This window comes from Scyliorhinus canicula, chromosome 1, assembly GCF_902713615.1.
Source record: "Scyliorhinus canicula chromosome 1, sScyCan1.1, whole genome shotgun sequence".
In the NCBI taxonomy this organism is placed as follows: Eukaryota; Metazoa; Chordata; class Chondrichthyes; order Carcharhiniformes; family Scyliorhinidae; genus Scyliorhinus; species Scyliorhinus canicula.
In genome coordinates, this window is record NC_052146.1 from 65,981,438 (window position 1) to 66,006,602 (window position 25,165).

Consider the following 25,165-nt stretch of genomic DNA (forward strand, 5'->3'; position numbering starts at 1 on the left):
GGAGTTGATGGCATGCACGTGTCGAGGCTTTGTTGTCAGCTCCTGTGGTTCCGCTGTGGCGTTTATGATTCCAATGCCGTACGTGTTCTCCCAGGAGTGGAATTCTTCGTGGTTGGAGAAATTGTCCTCGGGTGCCAGAGTGTCCATTACATAAACTGTGCGTACTTTAAAGTCTCCATGCCTTTGCATTGTGGAGTAATATTTGGCTGTGGACTGACATTAGGAGGCAAAATGGTTCATTTTGGAGCATTTTCTGCACCTTTTTCCTTGTGCAGGACATTGCCCTTTTAAATGGGCGGAGCCACAGTGATGACACGTCATGACGTCATGCGTATGTTGTGTTCGTGCATGCGCAGCGCGACTTTCAGTCCGGGGCCGGTATTGCGAGAAGTGCGCATGCGCGTACTGAGTACTTCCGGGGTCGCGTCTTTCGGGATGGCGCGTATGCGCAGACGGGCCGGCGACCTGAAGAGAGGGCCCATGAGGAGAGGTCACCATGTTCACATCTGCCTCGTGGTGAGTTTTTTCCAAGGTTTGTTTGTCAAACAGCTCCAGTAACTGCTGCTTTTTCTGCTCCTGTAGTAAGCATTTATCTCTGGTGGTTTTCAGTGTTAAGTCATTTTGCAGCATTAATGATTCTTTTCGATTTCTATCGGCAAGACCATAGATTAATTGATCTCTGATGATTGAGTCTGTTAAAGCAGCGTATTTGCAACCTTGTGCTAGCAAGCGCAGATCTGTTACAAAGTGGGAGATAGTCTCCCCGTTTGTTTGGAATCTGGTACGCAGGTTGAATCTTTCAATGATTTCATTGGATTGTGATTTACAGTGGTCATCAAATTTTGCCACTTCACTTGATACTTGGTTTTATCTTCAGTATCAGCATACGTAAAAGAGTTATAGATGTCTATCGCCTGCTGGCCTGCCGTTGAGAGTAAAAGTCCAATTTTTCTGTCATCGGTGGCTGCATTTAAGTCCAGAGCTGACATGAATAGCTGAAACTGCTGTTTAAACATTTTCCAGTTGCTATTTAAATTACCTGTAGTTCTCATCATCCCTGGATGTAGCGTGTGATCCATTGTTTCAGAAGGTCGTCTGGAGTCGAGAGGCTGCGAAGTCTTCCACAGTCGGGCGGCCGGCCTGTTGCTTTTGCTGGTTGCGTTGGTTCTTTCTGTTCAAAGAAGCCACTCCTGTACCACGTTATGTTTCTTAAAAGAATGCTAGAAGTCGTTCAGCAGTTGAAGGATGGTTTATTGTGCTCCACAATAAATTACTTCGTTAGCTTTTACTTACAGAATGGCACTTGTAAAGATACTGCTTTTCTATGCTCTGCAACTAGGCCTAACCACTTGCAGCCCTGAGCTCAACTTCCATCCTGTCCTGCTCCCCTGTCTCTCCAGCCAAAGTGGGCGAGGGTGGGCCTTCGGCGTCACTCTTATATGTCCCCGTGCTGCCCCCTGGTGGTACTTCCATTTCCCATCAGCCCCTTCTGTACACACTCAGGCGAGGATCACTACAGGAACGACAGCACAATGCCTGAAATTCAACCAGTAGCTGAAAGTAACCTCCGCAGAACCCTGCAACAAGCAGTAAGCACCGCCCTAGTAGATGATATGGTCTTGGAAGACAACGACTCAGACGAAGATTTCATCTTGGGAGGTGGCTACCCCAGTACCAAATCCGAACCGCAACTAGAGGTGTTGTACATTGAAGACCCCGACGACGAGTTCTTCGGATTGGGGAATCTTCAGCCCAGCAGATACGACATCCCAACTCGTGAGTGCAGGATTATGCTGCGGCCTGATGCCAAGAGACAGAGAGCGGTACAGGCCCACAGAGAGCGGCCTGCTGCCACACAAAGAGTGGTCCACGCACCACGAAGAGTCACTAACTCCACACAGAGAGTGGTCCGCGCACCGCGAAGAATCCCCGACTCCACACAGAGAGTGGTTCACGCACCACGAAGGGTCCCAGTCTCCACACAGGAAGTGATGAAACTCCACAGCGAGATAACTGCAGGTCTCCACACAGAAAGTGACTCCAGTGACACAAGTCTCCGCAGCGAGCTCGTGGACAGGCTCCACGATAGAAGAAACGCAAGACTCCAGAGCACAGTCCTTGCATGAACAAGAAGTGATGACAGTCTCCACAGTGAGACCAATGCACGATTCCACACAGGGAATGCTGCAAGACTCCACAGAGGGAGTGACACAAGCCTCCACAGTGAGCTCGTGGACAGGCTCCACGATAGAAGAAACACAAGACTCCGAAGCGCAGTCCTTGCATGAACAAGGCCATGAGGGTCTAGCAACCTCCTCTGAGCAACCAACAGCAGATGATACAAGTCTGCAACGTTCAAGTGAACAACGGAAAGACTATGACAGTCTGCCACGCTCCAGTGCACAACAAGAAGACTCTGACAGTCTACCCAGCTCAAGTGAACGACAAGAAGACACTGAGGCTCTACCCACTGTATGTGTGACAAGTGACGACGGCATCTCACTTCCCATACAAGATATGCAACGTGACAGTCCTCAGCTAGTGTGTACAGAGGCACTCGACAATCACAGTGAGACTACTGGTGACTCCGGTGACACCACGTTACTTCAAACCTCATCCGCTCGAGCCTCTCCACAAGCAAATGCATTCCTGAACATTTTGACTCCGGACGTGGAGCATCAAGAAACCGCAGCTGACTCAAGTGAACCTGCAATGACTCCAGACGGGGAGCGGCGAGAAACCAAAGCTGATTCAGGTGAACCAGAAAGGGCTCCAGATGGGGAGCATCGACAAACCAAAGCTGATTCAGGTGAACCAGAAAGGGCTCCAGACAGGGAGCATCAACAAGCCAAAGCTGATTCCAGTAAGCCGGACATGACTCTAGACGGGGAGCGTCGCGGTCTCAGTGACGGCCGCTCAAGGAAACAGAAGATGCCACAAAGCACGCTGACACGAGTAACTGTCTGACGGACTTGTATTATCCACAGAGTGTGGTCCTTAAGCGCAGCAAACACGAGAACAAAACCAACCAACACAACAACATCAAAGACAATAACGAGAAGCATACCAAAAGCAACAATGTCAACAGCAAGCACGACATAAACAACAACAATGGAACTACGACTGGTACAACATGGTAGAACTCTGCAACTGCGGGACACTGTTACTGCTCAGCTCAGTACAATGACATACCATGGTAGGACGATGCATCTTACCAATTCACGTTTGCTGTACTACCAACAGGCAACCTGGCTTTCAGGACCGACGCCATCCAGAATTGCTACCATAAGCATCGAAAAAAAAAGAAACAGACTCCAAATCAGTCAATTAAGTGATTTGACCACTTGAACGCCTCCTGATAACCAATCACCAGGACACTGACGGCGTTCACAACGGAATGATAATGTCACCATTGACACTTCTATACCAGACCACATAAATTCATGAACTATTGGACTCATAACTTTTATTTTGTATTGTCTTATCCTCAAAGTCTTTGCAACTATTATTTGGTCTTGTGTACTATTGTATAGTCATCACAGTCATCATAACGTGTACATAGCATCACTTATCTACCTGTTTTTGTTCAATTTTCTTTAATACTGTGCAGAAAATATGTAACACGATAAAAGGGGGGATGTGGTGATATGCATCACTGTAAATACTCAAGGGGTTAAGGTAAATACACTTAGACTAGATAGACACTAAAGGGAGCACCAGAGACATGACACACAGACTTTCAACCAATAGGCCAGTAAGATAGGACATGACCAATGGGCATTCAAGGCACACACAGAGGTGACACTACCACAGGAGGACATTACACCAACCCATATATAAGGACACAGCAGCGCCGGCCCTAGGGTTGCTGGCGCCCCGGGCAAGCTGAACTTCGGCGCCCTTCGGGGGGGGGGGGGGGGAGGGCTCCCGAGTGGGGGGGGCCGGAGTGACCACCGGCGAGCCTGGATCCATCCGCCATGTTTGTGCGGGGCGGCCTGAGGGAGGGCGGCCACCGCGCATGCGCTGGTTGGCACCGGCCCAACTGCGCATGCGCGGTACCCGAGTCTTTTACGCGGCGCCCCAAGCACATGGCGCCCCGGGCGACTGCCCGAGTTGCCGGTACCTTGAGCCGGCCCTGGGACACAGCACACATGATCTTCCTCTTTCCAGTGAAGACACTTAGTGAGTACACAGGGTTGATTCAACACATCACACCCAGCACGTGGATTAGTAAACTGGTTAGGTCGTCTGAGTAGTGAGAGCAGGATTAACAGGAGAGTCGAATCCAAGTAGGAGAATTGTTAACAGTTCAATAAATGTGTTAAAGCTATCTCCAAGTCTGAACCTTCCTTTGTCAGAGTGCACATCAAGGAAACAGCTTATGCTATGTCAAGAGATTAACAAAACAGAAACCGGAACACCCGGAGGAAATCCATGCAGACGCAGGAAGAACATGCAGACTCCACAAAGACAGTGACTCAAGCCAGAAATCGAACTTGGGACTCTGGAGCTGTGAAGCAACAGTGTTAACCACTGTGTTACCGTTTTTGAGAGATCAGTTACAAGCTTCAATTTAATCTAGGGGCATAGATGCTTTATTTAAGGGGAAATAGATAACTGGGAGTGAAGTGCGGCCTGGAATTTAATTGTGGAGTCTCTTTCTTTATAAGTAGAAAAATGGATGCAATGAATTGGTTGAGATGATGATAGGCTCACCAGAGAATGAGGTGATGGGAGGGTCTTGGTTACAGATAGGTAAGTCTTAAATGAAATGAAATGAAAATCGCTTATTGTCACGAGTAGACTTCAATGAAGTTACTGTGAAAAGCCCCTAGTCGCCACATTCCGGCGCCTGTCCGGGGAGGCTGATACGGGAATCGAACCGTGCTGCTGGCCTGCTTGGTCTGCTTTAAAAGCCAGCGATTTAGCCGAGTGAGCTAAACCAGCCCCTAAAGCAGTCGATGCAGTCTTCTGTAGGTTAACTGTAAATCTTAACTTCAAGACCTAGTTGCACATGTACAGTAAAAGGTACAGCTGTCTCCGTATGTAGGTCTATACACATCTCTGCTCAACACTACACTAGCCCCTGAGTCTTGGTCATGTGCTTCATACACCACTGTGTGGACCATACTGTACTCAGTCCACATTAACCCTGTAAATGCCAGACCCCTTTCACAGCAATATGACTGGCAATAAGAGAAGGGATGAGGACAGAGATCATCTCAGTGACTCTGGCCGGGATTGCTCACGCTGGGCGGATTCTCCAATCCCGCTGCAGTGAATGAACTTTGCAATCTTTACCTGCCAGACTGGCACTAAATCATTGTTCTTCCAATTAACCATTTAATTGGCATTGTAGTTATCCACGTGACAGCCCCGTCAGGCTGCTTAATCCCAACTAACTAATGGAGAAAAGTCACCATTCTGAGGCATTGGGTTGGAATTTTTTCCATAGGATCTGGGTATCCCTGGAGCCAATCAGTGAGGGATTGGAACCTCTGCTGAGTTGGTGACCCCACCAAGCGATGGTGGCATGGGGTAGGTGGGTAGGTGGGGGGGGGGGGGGGGAAGGGGGGGGGAAGGGGGGGGGGTGAATGAGGTTGGGGGGGGGTTGATTTGTTTCCCACAAGACCTCATCCAACACCCACCCCTCCACCTCGCACTCCACCCCACCGATGGAATGCATGGATTTCCTGGGTCCGGTGCTGTAATAGCAGTTTACAGGAGGCAGGGTTTAATCTGTGCTGCTCCATCTCAGCTCAGTATCCCACTTTGCCCAGAATCTCGCTCTCGGTTGTTTCTTTTGGCACTTTATTTTTGCCTGGAAAATTCCACCCGTTAACTCTTTTTTGCCCCCACACAGGCTGGCAGATCTGCTATTTCCAATATTCTTTATTTATTTCAGAGTTCCAGTTTTCAGTGTTTTATATTTGATAAAGAATAACCGCACCATCTTTCATTTTCACTGGACTATAGTGGCTAATATAACCAGAGCACCTGTGTTACCCATGTCTCCCTGCATCAACTAACCCAATCCACTCCTTATCCAAACAACAGCTACACTATAACAGTAGGCCAGGTAGTCATATTCACTCGCTCCATAGTAATGGATCTAGCACTGGGGAACAGTTAGGCCAGCAGGCAAACATGATACCGGGCTTCATTCACATTCAGCTGCCGGGGCCTATCATCCATGCCCGAGCGGTAGATGTGCCCATTTTATTACTAACTCTGGTAGATTGACTCTGGGAATCTCTGAGTGTGAGTAGTTTTAAGTTATACAAGTTATAATATTAAGGTTCTACACAGCTGCAACATGACTTGCAAATTTTTATACTCAATGCCCCGGCCAATGATGCAATCATGCCGTATGCCTTCTGCGACAACGCAGAATCGCTGAGCAGAAACTTATAGCTAAGTTCTGCACACACGAGTACGGCCTCAACCGGGACCTGGGATTCATGTCGCATTACATTCACCCCCCACCATCTGACCTGGGCTTGCAAAATCCTACCAACTGTCCTGGCTTGAGACAATTCACACCTCTTTAACCTGGGGTTACCCCTATCTCTGGAACTGTAAAAATTTGATTACCCGCAAATGCTCGCATTCTAAGCATTGCCTGGCATCTTTGAATTTGTCTATATATATGTTTCTGGAACATACCTCTTCATTCACCTGAGGAAGGAGCAGTGCTCCGAAAGCTAGTGTTTGAAACAAACCTGTTGGACTTTAACCTGGTGTTGTAAGACTTTTTACTGTGCTCACCCCAGTCCAACGCCGGCATCTACACATCATGGGCTACATGTGACTCCAAACCACACAGCAATGTGGTGGACTCTTAAAATACTCCGACGGATGGGCAATAAATAGCCCAGTCAGCAATGCCCATGAAGGGATAAAGTTAGATTTAACTCAGTGAAATGGAAAATGAAGGCAGGTCACCCCAAACTGCATGTAGCTCAAATATGCCTGGAGGGGAAAGTCAGAGTCGCAGTCAGTTCAGTTTGCTCTTGTGGGAATGTGCACATATTCTGTTTCGAATAGAACCATGCAGACAATCACTGAGTAGTCACATTTCAGGCCATGAAATTAACAATGCAATATTGATGGTAAAGGCCATTCACACCATCCTATCTCAGAGATAACCTACATTCCCATCCCCGTCACAGCATCTAGCTGTTTCTGTGACACAGGCATCAACTTTTCAACGCAGCCTCCCTGTAATACACAAGGATGAGAGTCAATCTCAGCAATGTATTGGAAATATGCGCAGTTTTTCCACTGATTCCCGTTTCTCTTCACAGGATGCGTTCAAGCAATTCTCCTTCTTTCTGTTTTTTGGAAGCTGCTGTTTGGCGTCGCTGTTTACGTTTTACATCCTCCCTGAAACGAAAGGGAAAACTCTTCTCCAAATCAGCGAGGATTTTGACAAATTGCGCAATGCAACCAAGAATGGCATGTGCTCCATCTTCAGTAAGAGGCCAATTGTCTCAAACCAGACAGAGGTTCTATCCACCCGACTGTGAGCAGACAAAACAAAAAGGTGACTTCTGAACAATGCCAGTCCAGGGCTGTTTTGACAATCGCCCAACACCCTGTTTTCACTCAGGATAATCCACATACTTCTCGCCAGAAAACCTTTTCTAGTTGTTTCATCTTTCCTGTCAGGGGTTACCCCCACCTCTGTAGAACTGTTCAATATTACAAATGAAATATCAGCATTTTTACAACTATCTTCTTCAAACACGTTAAATAAAAATAAGTCTCTTCTACTCCAGTGTAAGCCACATTTATCACATGATGTGACGCCATTGCAACTAAGGGCGGTATCTCTGTTTTTGAGACTAAGGGTGGGATTATTTGGTTCCAGCTGCGTGTTCCTCAGCGGCGGGAAGCGCGCACCATTCACTGGTGGAGTGGTTCCTTGCTCCTGCCACTGTGATGGGATTTCCCATTGAAGCCACCGCCCGCCGACGGGAAACCCACGGGCCGGGGTGGGCTGCGGGCAGGACCAGGGAATCCTGCCGCCAGCAAACAGCTGCAGAACTCCGGCTAAAATGCAGCGGCGGGCAACTCCATCAGTGCCTTTCCTTCTGGCCGGAATGGGGGGATCCTGCACCTGATTCTGCGCTTGGAACCTTATTAATTATGCACAGGCAAGTTCCCCTCCGAATTTCCTGGTGGGCCGGGAGAGGAATGGTCCAGGCTTCGTCAGCTGGTGGGTTCAAAGGGCCCGGCATCACATTCAAACAACAGTCCCGCACACTCCTATCACTCTCTCCAGCCCTCTCTTGTCTTCACCAGACAAGATGCGGAGATGCCGGCGTTGGACTGGGGTGAGCACAGTAAGAAGTCTTACAACACCAGGTTCACCAGGCAATGCAGGATATCAGCAACCCAGAGGGAAAAGGCTAACAGCCTCAAGAGGAAGTCTGTTCCTCTATTCAACTCCCCCCCCCCCCCCCCCACCCCGTGCCCATCACCTGCAAGGTTCCCATGCTCCAGTAGGACCTCTACCCACTACATCTGGAGTCTCCATCCATCCCCTTCCAGCAAACGGTGTGGTATCCCTTCAACCCCTATGTTTGTGAGATTTCCATACAGCCTCGTGCCTAGTTGGGATCCAGCTTGTCCCTCTGCTTGCCATCGTGAGCCCTTGCCCTCAACCTTCCCACCCCATTCACGGCCCTTCTTCCACATTGCCTCCCTTATCTTCATCAGGCCCCCAACCTCATCTCGCTCGCCAACCCCGGTCAAATTTTGGACTTTTGTTGCGTTTGTTGCATGAGTCCCACAGCACAGTGTTGCCCTGATAGACACTGGTGTGTAACATCAGCATGGTGGGAGAAGACTCCTGTACTCCCCAACCCCAGGCTCAGTACTGATCTTCCTCAGTGACTCTGGAGGGTCCATGGCTCCAGCAGAACGGTGCGGCCCATGAAGAGCAGCTCGGCATGGAGATGGAGATGAAGATGGAGACAGGGACAGGTCTTCCCTGGCAAAGTGGTAAGCAGCACAGTCAAGGACAGCACAGCACCAAGGCAGGTAATTGTTGCACTCATCTCCAAGTCTCTGGTGAACTGAGGACCACATTATGCAGGCCTCTCATTAGCAATCGGGGTTTCAGCTGAGGTAATTTCATACAGGTGTGACACAAGATTGAAAAGCCTGACAGGATGCCGGTGAGTAGCTGACTTAATGAGCATTCATGAAATGCAAATGATTACAAATGATGTTCACGCCACCAGCCAGCAGGAAGATTGACCCACCATTAACTCCCACTGGGAGAATTGTAACGTGACTTTACACCAGCACATTTCTGACCTTTGGGCTCCTGCTAGATTCTCAGCTCCCAACCATGGGTGGGATGGGAGAATTCCGCCCTAGCGGTCGCGTTCCCTCCCGAACTGTGGTAAAGTGTTGCGATCTGACCGGATGGAATTGCACCTAAAACTGTTTCCGAAGGTGGCAATAATTTTAATGCAATTTGGTGTCTTAATGGAATCCTGCAGCAAAGCTCCTGTGTGCGATTCTCCCAGCCCCGCTCCTGGCCGGAGAATCACCGGAACCGTGCCACACCGCCCCGACACTGGCATGTGATTGTCCGAGGTGCGGAGATTCGGCGGCATTTGCGCCAGCGCGTTTGGCACGCTGCCGGTTGCGGGCAGCTGTATGAGTCCGGGCCGCCAATTCACCGGCCGGTTGGGCCAAGAGGCCGCGCGTAAAAAGCAGAGTCCTGTCGGCGTCATCCACACCAGCTCTCAGCCGGCGGGAAACTCGGCGTCGGAGGGTGGGGGGGGGGGGGGGGGGGGGGGTCCAACCCCGGGGGGGGGGGGGGGTCCGACCCCGGGGGGGGGGGCTCTGATGTGGCCTGGCCCGTGATCAGGGCCCGCCAGTCGGCAGGCCAGCCTCTCTGGCTGGGGGCCTTCTTCCGCACCGGCCCCTGTAGCCCTGCGCCATATTGCGTCGGATCTGGTGCGTTGAAGGGAGCCACTGCGCATGTACGTGTTTGCACCAGTGCCACTGCGCATGCGCGGATCCCGCAGCGCCCAGTTCATGACAGGATCAGCCGCTGGAGCATCGTGAACCGCTCCAGAGCCGTGCTGGCCCCCTGTAGGGGCCAGAATTGCTGATTCTGAGGCCGTGTTGACGCCGTCAAGAAATGCGATGGCGTTTCAGACGGCGTCAACACTTAGCCTCAGGATCACTGAATCCCGCCCAGAGATTCTGTGAATTTGACACCATTGCTGCCAATGGGATTTGTGTACTTAGTTGTATTTTCAGAGAGACAGCTGATACAATACAATGCTGATCTCTACGGTAATACACTGTGTTACTCAGTTACATTGAACTTGGTCTGCCAACATGATCTGTGTGCTGGGAATCATCCGTACAACAGAATGGCTCAGCTTGAGGCACTCTCCATCTTAGGCCTCATTGAATTGAGACCAGTGAGCTCGCTGGGAATCCCGAGGTAGCTTATTATTGGATTGGATTTTTTTAATGTCACGTGTACCGAGGTACAGTGAAAAGTATTTTTCTGCGGCAGCTCAACAGATCATTAAGTACACGGGAAGAAGAGGGAATAAAAGAAAATACATAATAGGGCATCACAAGGTACACAATGTAACTACATAAGCACCGGCATCGGGTGAAGCATACAGGGTGTAGTGTTAATGAGGTCAGTCCGTAAGAGGGTCATTTAGGAGTCTGGTAACAGCGGGGAAGAAGCTGTTTTTGAGTCTGTTCGTGCTCAGACTTCTGTATCTCCTACCCAATGGAAGAAGTTGGAAGAAGGAGTAAGCCGGGTGGGAGGGGTCTTTGATTATGCTGCCCGCTTTCCCCAAGCAGCGGGAGGTGTAGATGGAATCAATGGATGGGAGGCAGGTTCGTGTGATGGGCTGGGCTGTGTTCACGACTCTCTGAAGTTTCTTGCGGTCCTGGGCCGAGCAGTTGCCATACCAGGCTGTGATGCAGCCGGATAGGATGCTTTCTATGGTGCATCTGTAAAAGTCACAGACAGTGACACAGTCAGTTACATTTCTGAACTATCCTCTGGCTAGATCCTGAGGCAGGTTGGGATTGAGCAAATGGGAAACCTTCAGGCAGCGACCAGGAAGATCAGGCAACTGGAATAAGGGTGACCAACTGCGTGAGAGAGGTGGCGGGGTGGGATGGAACAGGTAGTTGTGTTTGGAATAGGAAGAAAGAAATGATCAAGGGAGAGGTGATTGGGAGAATGAGGGATGGATAGTGATTGGGGAGGGAGGGATAGTGATTGAAATAGAGAGAGAGAGAGTGGCTGGGAGCGAGGGGTGCAGTGATTGGGAGAGAGAGGGAAAGACAAAGATTGATAAAGAATGACAGTGATCGAGAGAAATTTAGCTTGTTGGACCTTTTCAGGGTTATGCCCCACAGAATGAAGTTTTACTGAATACAGATGACTCATTTTGAGGTTGGGAGGAGGATGCTAAGATTCCACACTGCTTGACACCTTGAGATGGCTGTGAGGGAAGCTAACAAACCTGAGCTTAAAGGCTCAAAGATCTTTGGCTGCAGCTCTGGAGCCGATGACTGCAGCGGAGAAGGATGAATCGGATTACTGTGTCAAATGCAGCATTCCACAGCAATTTCCAGAGCCAATTGGGGGATGACAGCTCTTCTATCCAACAGCGCCACCAGGACTTATGGCCAATGCTGGAACTGCAAGCCATGGAGCAACAGGCAGTGATGGATGATCTACAACGCAGGTGGGATGGTCTTGCCAGGGTCAGTCAGGTAGCCCCCATTAGGGTGGGGGTGGGGGGAGGGGGTGCTGTGTGGAATGTGGTGCGGTGGGGGGTGGGGGGGGGAGCACGTGGGAGCTCTTTCAATGGGGGTGACTGACCCCTGTCACTAGCAGGGCCCTCCATGGGGAACAGTGTCCCTCAACTGGAGGGACCCCCCAACGACTTGAACCCACAGTTGGGCTGCCAGGAAAAACCTGCCAGCTTGCCCAGGTGGAATGCCCCCTGTTCACCACTGGTAAAATATCAAATACCACAGCAGAGCGCTGAGGCCTGAATTAACCCTCAACTGGCCATTTAAGAGTCTCGGTTAGCCGAGGGTAAGGTGGGCTCGAGCTTCCTAACCCCTGGTTCCATTGGGAGGAGATGGGAATGCGATGGACTCTCCACCCTGCACCTCCCCACCAATCATACACCTCCCCACAGCACCCCCACGACCACCTCCTCCCAGCCCGCTCCTACTCAATTTTGCAGAAGACTATTTTTTTAATAAATATTTTTATTAAAGTTTGCATCTTTACATTGTACAAGAAATGGACAAGACGGTTATAATTTCCAATTTACACCGTGGTCCTTTTCGGCACCTTAGTCCCGCCCCCACCTTAGTCCCGCCCCCCCCCCCGCCCCCCTTTTCTGCCGTCTCCAGGTCCTATCCGTTGCTCTCTCCCTGGGCTGCCCTTTGGGTCTCTCACCCCTCTTGCCCCTACCCTCATTCCTGTGTGTTTTCTGTGGCCTTGGTGGTTCCCGTGTGCCCCCCCCCGTTTTATTCCTTGTTGGCTTCGAACAGGTCCTGGACCAGGCTGATGAATTGCCCCCACGCTTTTTGGAAGCCTTCTTCCGATCCTTGGATGGTGTATTTGATCTTCCCCAGATGGAGAAATTCCGGCAGGTCAGCGAGCCAGTCTGCAGCAGTGGGTGCTGCTGCTGATCGCCAGCCGAGCAGGATTCTCCGGTGTGTGATTAGGGAAGCGAAAGCGAGGGTGTCAGCCCTCTTCCCCAAGTGAAGTCTGGCTTGTCCAATACCCCGAAGATTGCCATTCTCAGGCATGGCTCCACCCTCACATATTTGGACATTGCCTCGAAGAAGGCTGCCCGGAATATAACAAGTCTGTCACATGTCCGGACCATGTGGGCTTGTTTGGCCGGGCCTCCCTGGTACCATTCACATTTGTTCTCTGTCTACGGGAAGAACCTGTTCATTCAGGTTCTTGTCAGGTGCGCTCTGTGTACCACTTTAAACTCCATGAGGCAGGAGGAGGTGGAGTTGGCCCTGTCCAGGGCTTCACTCCAGAGTCCCTAATTCTAACATGTCTGGGGGGAACCTGTGGTTGCCGCAGATGGTGGACACCTCGGTTGGACCGAAGTGCTGTCTCACGTAGTTCCAGGTTCTTAATGTTGCTGCTACCACTGTGCTGGATGTGTGTTTTGCCAGCGGGGATGGGAACACTGTGGTGGCGATGGCTCGGGGGGTCATTCCCGTGATGGAGGACTCCTCCAGCCACACCCATTCCATGTTTGGTTCCTTTATCCATTCCCTCACTCAGCCGTGGCTGCCCAGTGATAGCATTGCAAATTCGGGAGGGTTAGGCCTCCCATGCTTCTTCTCCTTTGCAGTGTTGTCTTAGAGATTCTTGGATTTCACACCCCTCTCACCCCCACACACACCATAATAACTTTGTCTACCTTTTGGAAAAATTACTTGGGGATGTAGATCGGTATGGACCTGAACAGGAAGAGGAACCTGGGCAGCATGTTCATCTTGATCATCTGCACCCTCCCTGCCAGGGAAAGCAGGAGTGCATCCCATCTCTGTAGATCCTTTTTAACTTGCTCCACCAGACTGGTCAGGTTCCACTTGTGGACCGTGTCCAATGGTGGGCTATCAGGATCTCTGTGGTAGTATGACTAGGGGTATTACGGTACCTAGGAGTGTGAGCTGCCATTGGTGCAGAGGACTCACTGCCCATTGGCCCAGGTATCGTGTGCCTCTTATCCCTATTGGCTAAAAGGAAGGTAGCTCCGCCTACGAGGTGGGGTATAAGAACCCGTGGTCCCCGGCAGCCAGCCATATTCCTGTACGTCTGCTGCCGGGCTCACTTCTTGCTAATTAAAGCCTTTCGTTTGGACTTCACCTACGTTTCGTGTCCATTGATTGTGCATCAATTTAATTAGCAAGATTTTAAAGGATGGAGCTTTGCATCAAGCCGGAGTGTCTTCGACTCAGCTCCCACACAGCGAATGCAGCAGCCGCATTTAAGCATTGGCTGGATTGCTTCATTATTTACCTGAACACAGCGGAAAACGTCCCGACGAGGGAACAGAAATTGCACACCCTCCACTCGTGCGTCGGCACCGAGCGAGTGTACACGCTCATAGAGGACACGACAGACTACGACGCAGCTATGGACTTGCTCAAAGGACATTTCATACGGCCGGTGAACCAAGTCTACGCTCGGCACTTACTGGCCACAAGGCAGCAGATACCTGGTGAGTCACTGGACGAATTTTACCGTGACCTCCTTGTGCTGGGGAGGAACTGTGGCTGCCCACAGGTGTCTGCTGCCGAGCATACTGAACTTCTGATCCGAGACGCCTTCGGTGCAGGTATGCAGTCCTCGCAGATCCGCCAAAGACTGTTGGAGAGAGAAACTTTAAGCCTCATGGAGGCACGGGCCCTCGCCTCCTCCCTAGATATCGCGAACCGTAATGCTCGTGCGTACGCCCCGACCGCGTGGCCGCCCCCTGGGCAGCGTGGAACGCGGCCCCTCTCTCCCCCACGGACACTGACCCCCACCCCCCAGGCCTGCGCCGCAGGGCACCCTGAAAAACCCACGGGGCCCCACTGCTATTTCTGTGGCCAGGCAAAGCACCCCCGTCAGCTCTATCTGGCACGTTCTGCGACCTGCAAGGGCTGCGAGAAGAAGGGCCACTTTGTGGCCGTTTGCCAAGCTAAAGTGGTCGCTGCGGTCCCAAGCAGTGACCGCGGGACTCCCCCCCGCTCTCCTCAGGGGCCCCGTGTGGTCCGCGGACCTCGCTGCCCCCACCCCCACCGCCACGTGCGACCCCCGGGCGCCGCCATTTTGGACCCCCGACTCCACGTGCGTGGAACGGGCTCCGCCATTTTGTCCACCCCCCACCATGTGCGGCCGATGGACGCCGCCATCTTGGATCTGCACTGAGGACCCCGCGGGTGACTACTTCCTGCCTGATGACGACTCTGAATATCTGCCACGATTCGCCTCAGTCACATTGGACCAGTCGCGGCCTCGTACCCTCTCCACAGCGACCATGAAGTTTCTGCTCAACGGCCACGAGACAAGCTGCCTGCCGGACTCCGGGAGCACAGAGAGTTTCGTCCACCCCGCCACGGTAAGACGCTACGCTCTTCCTGTCTACCCGGTTAAGCAAAAAAATAGCTCTGGCCTCCGGTTCTCACTCGGTACAGATCACGGGGTGCTGCATAGTGGACCTCACGGTCCAGGGGAGGGAGTTTAAAAACTACAAGCTATTCGTCCTCCCTCACCTCTGCGCGGCAGCACTCCTGGGGTTAGACTTCCAGTGTAACCTCCAGAGCCTAACATTCAAATTCGGCGGCCCTCTGCTCCCCCTCACTGTCTGCAGCCTCGAGTCCCTCAAGGTTGATCCCCCATCCTTGTTTGCAAACCTCGCCCCGGATTGCAAACCCGTCGCCACCAGGAGTCGATGGTACAGTGCCCAGGACCGGACCTTCATCTGGTCCTGGGTCCAGCGGCTTCAGAAGGAGGGGGTTATCAAGGCTAGCAACAGCCCCTGGCGAGCACAAGTGCTGGTGGTAAAGACCGGGGAGAAGAATAGGATGGTTATAGACTACAGTCAGACCATCAACCGATTTACGCAGCTGGACACGTACCTTCTCCCACGTATCTCCGACCTGGTCAACAGGATCGCACAGTACAAGGTCGTCTCCACGGTGGACCTCAAATCCACCTACCATCAGCTCCCCGTCCGCGCGAGTGACCGCAAGTACACTGCGTTCGAAGCGGACGGGCGGCTCTACCACTTTTTAAGGGTTCCCTTCGGTGTCACAGACGGGGTCTCGGTCTTCCAACGGGAAATGGATTGAATGGTCGACCAATACGGTTTACGAGCAACATTCCCGTATCTCGATAACGTCACCATCTGCAGCTACGACCAGCAGGACCACGACACCAACATCCGGAAATTCCTCCGAACCGCAAAACTCCCGAACCTGACCGACAACAAGGACAGATGCATCTTTAGCACCGACCGTCTAGCCATCCTCGGCTACGTAGTGCAAAATGCAGTGGTAGGCCCCGACCCGGAACGCATGCGCCCCCTGATGGAGCTTCCCCTTCCCCACTCCCCCAAAGCCCTCAAACGCTGCCTGGGCTTCTTTTCATATTACACCCAATGGGTCCCCAATTACGCCGACAAAGCCCGTTCCCTCATCCAGTCAGCCACGTTCCCCCTGTCGACAGAGGCCTGCCAGGCCTTCAGCCGCATCAAAGCAGATATCGCAATGGCCACGATGTGCGCTATTGATGAGTCCCTCCCCTTCCAGGTCGAGAGCGACGCGTCCGATGTAGCTCTGGCGGCCACCCTCAACCAAGCGGGCAGACCCGTGGCCTTCTTCTCCCGGACCCTCCACGCTTCCGAACTCCGCTATTCTTCGGTCGAGAAGGAAACTCAGGCCATAGTAGAAGCTGTGCGACAAATCTGGCCGGCAGGAGGTTCACCCTCCTCACAGACCAACGGTCAGTGGCCTTCATGTTCAACAACGCACAGAGGGGCAAGATAAAGAACGACAAGATCTTGCGGTGGAGGATCGAACTGTTTACCGACAACTACGACGTCTTGTATCGTCCTGGGAAGCTAAACGAGCCTCTCGATGCCCTGTCCCGCGGCACCTGTGCCAATGCACAAGCGGACCGCCTTCGGACCCTCCTCGAGGACCTCTGCCACCCGGGGGTCACCCGCTTCTTCCACTTTATAAAGACCCGCAACCTGCCCTACTCGAGCAGGTCAGGACAGTAATTAGGGAATGCCACATCTGCGCGGAGTAAAAACTGCACTTTTACCGCCCCGAACAAGTGCATCTGATAAAGGCTTCCCGCCCCTTTGAAAGTCTCAGCATGGACTTCAAAGGCTCCCTCCCCTCTACCAACCACAACACGTACTTCCTCAATGTGATTGACGAGTACTCCCGCTTCCCGTTCGCCATCCCCTGCCCCGTCATGACCACAACCACCACCATTAAAGCCCTACACACCATCTTCTCCCTGTTCGGATTCCCCGCTTACATTCATAGCGATCGGGGTTCCTCTTTTATGAGTGACGAACTGCGTTAATTCCTGCTCAGCAGGGGCATCGCCTCCAGCAGGACGACCAGTTACAACCCCCGGGGTAACGGGCAGGTCGAGAGGGAGAACGGTACGGTCTGGAAGACCATCCTGCTGGCTCTACGGTCCAGAAATCTCCCAGTCTCCCGCTGGCAAGAGGTCCTCCCAGACGCCCTCCATTCTATCCGGTCATTCCTCTGTACGCCACTAACCAAACGCCTCACGAACGTCTTCTTGTTTTTCCCAGGAAGTCTTCCTCAGGGACCCCGCTCCCGACCTGGCTGGCTACCCCCGGGCCCATCCTGCTCTGGAAACACGTGCGGGTGCACAAGTCGGACCCGTTGGTCAAGTGGGTCCAGCTGCTCCACGCGAACCCGCAGTACGCGTATGCGGGGTATCTCGACGGCCGTCAGGACACGGTCTCCCTATGGGACCTGGCACCCGCCGGATTCCAGCCACCCCCCCCCACCGGCGCCAGCCCCCCCAACCCCCCATCCTCAACTGCCCCTGGCTGGCCCCCCCCCCCCAACCCCCCCCCATCCTCAACTGCCCCCGGCTGGCCCCCCACCGACACCTTTACACGCGCTGCCTAGTGGACAGGATGACCCTCCCCCGGCCTGGTCCCCACTAGCTCCGACTAGGGGTACGGATGCAGCCGCATGAACAGGATCATTGCTCCCCGAGTCACGGATGACCACCACTCCAACATCGCCGGCACAACTCCGCAGGTCGCACAGGACATCCAAGGCACCCGATCGGCTGATCGAGTCTATGTGAACTGTTGATAGACTCTTGTTTTTGCTTGTTCTCTATTTTTTTTCTGATCTCCAAACTGTATATAGTTACTGTGCCTTGACACAACCCTGCAAATAGTTGCGGGCCAGTGGGCAGCCACCAGTGAAAAGGTATGATCCAACATCTCTAGTCATACTACCAGTCTCTTATATACTCACACGGGACAACCCCCGCCTCTCCATGTCCGCATTCCCCGTACGCACCCCCCCCCCCCCACCCCGGTTCCTTTCTCAACAAGGGGTGAATGTGGTAGTATGACTAGGGGTATTACGGTACCTGGGAGTGTGAGCGTTGGAGGCAGTGTGCTCCTCGGTAGCGAATCTGCGAACATCTCCCACAGGTGCGGGGCGAGAGCCGGTGTGAATTTTTTATAGAAGTCCGCCAGGAACCCGTCGCCGCCCCGTCTGCATGGAGTTGATGCTCTCCATTTCCTTCATGGCTGCCTACTTTATCAGCTAGTGAGCCAACAGGCGGCCAGCCTTCTCTCCATCACAAAAGGTCCCCTGTGTCTGGCAGAACTGGTGCACTGTCTTCCTGGTGGATAGCATGTTAAAGTCCATTTGTAGCTTTTTCCTCTCCATCAGAAGCTCTACTGTTGGGGACTCGGAGTATCTTCTGTCGCCCTCTAGGATGGAGTCGATCAGTTGTTGCCTAGACGCCCTCTCTTCCCTGTCTCTACCAGCCTTGGAAGATATTTCTCCCCTAATCACCGTCTTCAGTGCCTCCCAGAAGGTGGGAAGTGAGACTTCCCCATTCCGGTTGTTAATGACGTACTCACCTGTGGCCTGTGATATTGTCTGGCAGAAGGCCTTGTTGGCCAAGAGGGCCATGTCCAACCTCCATGTGGGCGTTGGGCACGGCCTGTCTCCAACCTCACATCCATGTAATGTGGAGCGTAGTCGGAGATTACAATCGTGGAGTATTTGAGTCTAGCCCTGACTATTTCTGGAAGCACCGATTTCCCCACTCCAAAGCACAGTAACTTCATTGAAGCCTACTTGTGACAATAAGCAACTATTAGTATTATTATAAAGAAGTCAATGCGAGTGTAGACCTTGTGTACTGGTGAGAAGAATGACAATTCCTTCTCAGCTAGGTACAGGAACTGCCATGGGTCCACCACCACTATATGCTCCATGAACATTCCCAGTTCCCTAGCCATGCCAGTCATTTTCCCTGTTCTGGGGTTTGATCCATCTGTCAGTGGGTCCTGTGGAAAGTTAAAGCCCCCCCCCCCCCCATAATCAGTCAATGCGTATCTATGTCGGGGATTTCCACAATGGTCTTCTTTATAAATTCTGTGTCATCCCAGTTGGGCGCGTACACGTTTACCAGAACTACCAGTGCCACGTCCATGCTGACCATGACATACCGACCCCCTGAGTCAGCGACCGACTTTGTCGCCATAAACACCGTCCTCTTACTTATTGGTATGGCTATCTCGCTAGCCCCCATCCCGTAGCAGGAATGGTACATTTGTCCCACCCAGCCCTTCCTTACCCACACGGTCGGTCTTCGCCCTCAGGTGCGTCTCTTGGAGGAAGACAATGTTGGCTTTCAAACTTCTCAGATGGGCGAAGACTCTGGATCTTTTCACACGACCATTAGGCCCCCTAATGTTCCAGGTGATTATCCAGGTGGGGGGGTTTCTCTCCCCCCTTCCTGCGGGATCAACCATACTTACCTGGTGGATGTGCCCCTGCACTCCGGGGTTTCCCTTTGTTAGGGGGCCGTCCAAAATGGCCGCGGTTACCGTACTTACCATGAGGCCAGGCCCTGCCCTCCGGGATTTCCCTTTGCCCAGAGACCACCCAACATGGCTGCTAACTGTGTGTACGCCTACGTGGGTGAACCCCTGCACTCCGGGGTTTCCCTTTGTTTGGAGACCCTCCAAAGTGGCTACTTACGGTGCCATCTTGTTCTATCAACCCAAACCTGACCTGCTGAAGCCAGTCTAGATCCCTTTCCTTCCTTATCATTGTGGTTCCCCCCCCCCCCCCCCCCCCCCCGGTCGATTCACCCCTCGATCCCTCTTTCAACCCTCCCCCGCCCCCTGTGCCTTCCCCCCATTTACCCCCCTACCTTCCCCCATCCCTGTGATTATCTCCCCGCCTGTGTTTTCTGCATTTAGCCACCATAAATTCTGTCCCTTCATCCAAGTCAATGATTTAGATTGTAAATAGCTGAGTCTGCAGCACTGATCCATGTGGCACTCCACTAGTTACAGCTTGCCACAGCTTCCTGTTAGCTAACCAATCCTTAATCTAGACTCATGTGTTTCCTCTTACATCATGTTCTCTTATATTGTCTACTAAACTTTAGCAATGGTAGTGGCTCCAATTTCTTTTCTTCACATGGCTGACCCAAGATGGCAGCCCAAAGATTTGCTATGATAATTGCCCCTAGTGTCATGATCAATATGCGGGGTTAGGGGGATAGGATGGGGGAGTGGGCATAGGTACAGTGCTCTTTTGGAGGGTCAGTGCAGACTCAATGGATCAAATGGCCTCCTTCTACACTTTAAGGATTCTATGAATTTCTCCCACTCTTCCAGGGACAGCAGGGGCAGCAGGGTAGCATGGTGGTTAGCATAAATGCTTCACAGCTCCAGGGTCCCAGGTTCGATTCTCGGCTGGGTCACTGTCTGTGTGGAGTCTGCGCGTCCTCCCCCTGTGTGCGTGGGTTTCCTCCGGGTGCTCCGGTTTCCTCCCACAGTCCAAAGATGTGCGGGTTAGGTGGATTGGCCATGCTAAATTGCCCGTAGCGTCCTAATGAAAGTAAGGTTAAGGGGGGTGTTGTTGGGTTACGGGTATAGGGTGGATACGTGGGTTTGAGTAGGGTGATCATGGCTCGGCACAACATTGAGGGCCGAAGGGCCTGTTCTGTGCTGTACTGTTCTATGTTCTATGTTCCAACTGGCCATTGCCATGTGTTGGAAGGAGCTACAAGCTGATACCTGTTTGGGCCGTGTTTTCAACACTTTCTGGACATTTTGTGACGGGGATGTGCTGAGCAGTCGCACACAAGGTGGCTTTCATCCAAAGGACAAGAAAATAGGCACTTTTGATCAAAATTACCCTGCAAAACCGGGCTAAAACATCCCCTCACCCTCTCAACACAAGCAGATTAGCAGAAATGCCAGGAAGCAGCAGCTCCAGAGCTGGCAGAGAAACAATAAACGGCGGTAAAGGACAGGAGAAGCCAGCTAACCCACAAGGTCGGAGGTCCCCAGCCACACCGAGAGAGGAAGGCCAGGGACTTGTAAAATGACCACCCCCCCCCCCCCCCCCCCACCCCGCCGGAGGATGGTTAGAATACGTTCCTCACGAAGGAACTAAAGGAAGAAATAAAAGCCGAGATCAGGGCGGCGGTGACGGAAACGCTGACCATCATAGAGGTGGCCCTCGACAAAGTGGAAAAGAGACGACAGACCCAGGGAAATACAATTAAAGAACTGGAAAAGCCTTGGCGGACCACAGCGACCGTATCATCACCCTGGAGGCGGAAATAAGGAGATTAGTGGCGTTCTATCTGGCCGTTGATCCCTAGGTCAGGTGACCCTCACATCAGAGGGCAGCAGAGCATAGCTTCTGATTGGCTGTTCCGGGGAGATTTGCATACGTGCAGTGCGGTCAGCGTAAGTCGAAGGTGGTTTGTTAAATCGGTTTGTCCCAGGGAGCATTGATGGCGGATTTCTGGGCTGGCACAGGGCAGGGGTTAGGAGGTTGAGGGACCTGTTTGTGGAGGGGAGGTTCGCGAGCTTGGGGGGGTTTAGAGGGGAAGTTTGGGCTCCCCCCGGGGAACATGTTTAGGTACATGCAGGTGAGGGCGTTTGCCAGGCAGCAGGTGGAGGGGTTCCCCTTGCTGCCCCCATGAGGGGTGCGGGATCGGTTGCTCTCGGGGGTGTGGGTTGGAGGAGGGAGGATTTCGGACATATACCGGGTAATACAGGAGGTAGACGAGGCCTCGGTGGAGGAACTGAAGGGTAAATGGGAAGAGAAGCTGGGTGAGGAGATTGAGGAGGGGACGTAGGCGGATGCCCTGGAGAGAGTGAATTCCTCCTCTTCCTGTGCGAGGCTTAGCCTCATACAGTTCAAGGTGCTGCATAGGGCCCACATGACTGGGACGAGGATGAGTGGGTTTTTCGGGGGCGAGGACAGGTGTGCTAGGTGCTCGGGGAGCCCAGCGAACCACGCCCATATGTTTTGGGTGTGCCCAGTGCTGGGGGAGTTTTGGAAGGGGATAGCAAGGACGGTGTCGAGGGTGGTGGGATCCAGGGTCAAGCCAGGCTGGGGACTCGCAATTTTTGGGGTTGCAGTGGAGCCGGGAGTGCAGGAGGCGAAAGAGGCCGGTGTTCTGGCCTTTGCGTCCCTAGTAGCCTGGCGGAGGATCTTGCTCCAATGGAAGGATGCGAGGCCCCCAAGCGTGGAGGCCTGGATCAATGATGTGGCGGGGTTCATCAAATTGGAGTAGGTGAAATATGCCCTGAGGGGATCAGTACAAGGGTTCTTTAGGCGGTGGCAGCCTTTCCTGGACTTCCTGGTGGTACGGTAGGGAAATAGGCCGGCAGCAGCAGCAACCCGGGGGGGGGGGAGGAGGGAGGGAGGGAGGGGGGGGGGGGTTTGGATCAGTGGGAGGGAGAACTGTGTACATGGGTTTGTGGGATGTGGCGGGTGTTATCTCTTTCCCTTTTGTTGTTTGGGCGTTCTTTTGTTTTTTTTTCTTTTGTTTGTAGTTGCTTTTGAAGTTGGGTGGGTATTGGTCTTGGGGTGTTCCCGCGGTTGTTTTGTTAATAGAGTTGAGATGTTTATATTTTGTAAAAATTTCAATAAAAATTATTTTTTAAAAAAAAGGTGGTTTGTTATGGGGCTGTTCTCGAGTGACAGCTTTACCTGAAACACTACTTACGTAGTGTCTCCCACCCATCCTCCTCCTCTAACCAAAAAAAAGTTCTGTCCGTCGGATTGCTAAACTAACAAGTTGTTTTTTGGTTTTTTTTAGTTTTTAGTTTTCAGTAGTTGGGAAGTTAGTTCAGTGGGAATGGAGGTTAGGGCAGTTGAATGTTCCTCCTGCAGAATGTGGGAAGAAAGGGTCACCTCGAGTGTCCCTGCTGACTACATCTGCGGGAAGTGCACCAAACTCCAGCTCCTCGAGAGCCGCGTTAGGGACCTGGAGCTGGAGCTGGATGAACTTCGGATCATTCGGGAGGCGGAGGGGGTTATTGAGAGGAGTTATAGGGAGGTAGTCACACCTCAGGTAAAAGAAGAAGGTAGATGGGTTACCATCAGGGGAGGGAGAGGGAACCGCCAGGCAGTGCAGGGATCCCCTGTGGTCGTTCCCCTCTATAACAAGTATACCGTTTTGGATACTGTTGCGGGGGACGACTTACCAGGGGTAAGCAATGGGGCACAGGTCTCTGGCACAGAGTCTGTCCCTGTTGCTCAGAAGGGAAGGGAGAAGAGGAACAGAGCACTTGTCATTGGGGACTCCATAGTTAGAGGAACAGACAGGAGGTTCTGTGGGAACGAAAGAGACTCACGGTTGGTGTGTTGCCTCCCAGGTGCCAGGGTTCGTGATGTCTCTGATCGTGTTTTTGGGATCCTTAAGGTGGAGGGGGAGCAGCCCCAAGTCGTGGTCCACATAGGTACCAACGTCATAGGTAGGAAGAGAGATGGGGATTTGAGACAGAAATTCAGGGAGCTAGGGTGGAAGCTGAGAGCTAGAACAAACAGAGTTGTTATCTCTGGGTTGTTACCCGTGCCACGTGCTAGCGAAGTGAGAAATAAGGAGAGAGAGGAGTTGAACACGAGGCTACAGGGATGGTGCAGGAGGGAGGGTTTTGGTTTCCTGGATAATTGGAGCTCATTCTGGGGTAGGTGGGACCTCTACAAACAGGATGGTCTTCACCTGAACCAGAGGGGTACCAATATCCTGGGGGGGGGGGGGGGGGGGGGGGGAGAGAGATTTGCTAGTGCTCTTCGGGGGGGTTTAAACTAATTCAGCAGGGGGATGGGAACCTAAATTGTAGTCCCAGTGTACAGGATGTTGAGAGTAGTGAGGTCAGGGATAGGGTTAAAAGTTCGAAAGATGGCACCGGCAAGCAAGACGCTGGTTTGAAGTGTGTCTACTTCAATGCCAGGAGCATCCGGAATAAGGTGGGTGAGCTTGCAGCATGGGTTGGTACCTGGGATCTCGATGTTGTGGCGATTTCGGAGACATGGGTAGAGCAGGGACAGGAATGGTTGTTGCAGGTTCCAGGATTTAGATGTTTCTGTAAGAACAGAGAAGATGGTAAAAGAGGGGGGGGAGTGTGGCATTGTTAATCAAGGAAAGTATTACGGCGGTAGAAAGGACGTTTGAGGACTCATCTATTGAGGTAGTATGGGCCGAGGTTAGGAACAGGAGAGGAGATGTCACCCTGTTGGGAGTTGTCTATAGACCTCCGAATAGTTCCAGAGATGTAGAGGAAAGGATAGCAAAGATGATTCTCGACAGGAGCGAGAGTAACAGGGTAGTTGTTATGGGGGACTTTAACTTTCCAAATATTGACTGGAAATACTATAGTTCGAGTACTATAGATGGGTCAGTTTTTGTTCAGTGTGTGCAGGAGGGTTTTCTGACACAGTAAGTAGACAGGCCAACAAGGGGCGAGGCCACATTTAATTTGGTACTGGGTAATGAACCCGGCCAGGTGTTAGATTTAGATGTAGGTGAGCACTTTGGTGATCGTGATCACAATTCGGTTATGTTTACTTTAGCAATGGGCAGGGATAGGTATATACCGCAAGGCAAGAATTATAGCTGGGGGAAAGGCAATTATGATGCTATTCGGCAAGATTTAGGATGTATAGGATGGGGAAGGAAACTGCAGGGGATGGGTACAATCGAAATGTGGAGCTTTTTCAAGGAACAGCTACTGCGTGTCCTTGATAAGTATGTACCTGTCAGGCAGGGAGGAAGTTGTCGAGCAAGGGAACCGTGGTTTACTAAGGAAGTTGAAGCACTTGTCAAGAGGAAGAGGAAGGCTTATGTTAGGATGAGACATGAAGGCTCAGTTAGGGCACTTGAGAGTTACAAGTTAGCCAGGAAGGACCTAAAGGGAGAGCTAAGAAAAGCGAGGAGAGGACACGAAAAGTCGTTGGCGGATAGGATCAAGGAAAACCCTAAGGCTTTCTATAGGTATATCAGGAACAAAAGAATGACTAGAGTAAGGTTAGGGCCAATCAATGATCGTAGTGGAAA

The 25,165-nt window shown here is 52.2% G+C and overlaps 1 protein-coding gene across 2 annotated transcripts in view; it reads left to right on the forward strand.

The window, feature by feature from the left end:
• The window catches only part of LOC119977378 (solute carrier family 2, facilitated glucose transporter member 11-like), a 111,564-nt gene extending 103,819 nt beyond the window's left edge, over positions 1-7,745 (forward strand). For both annotated transcript variants that reach the window (XM_038818226.1, XM_038818233.1), the window contains one exon: positions 7,308-7,745. In XM_038818226.1, the coding sequence (XP_038674154.1) occupies positions 7,308-7,529 (222 nt within the window). In that variant the 3' untranslated portion in view covers positions 7,530-7,745. The remainder of the gene's footprint in view (positions 1-7,307) is intronic.
• Positions 7,746-25,165: the final 17,420 nt, after the last annotated feature.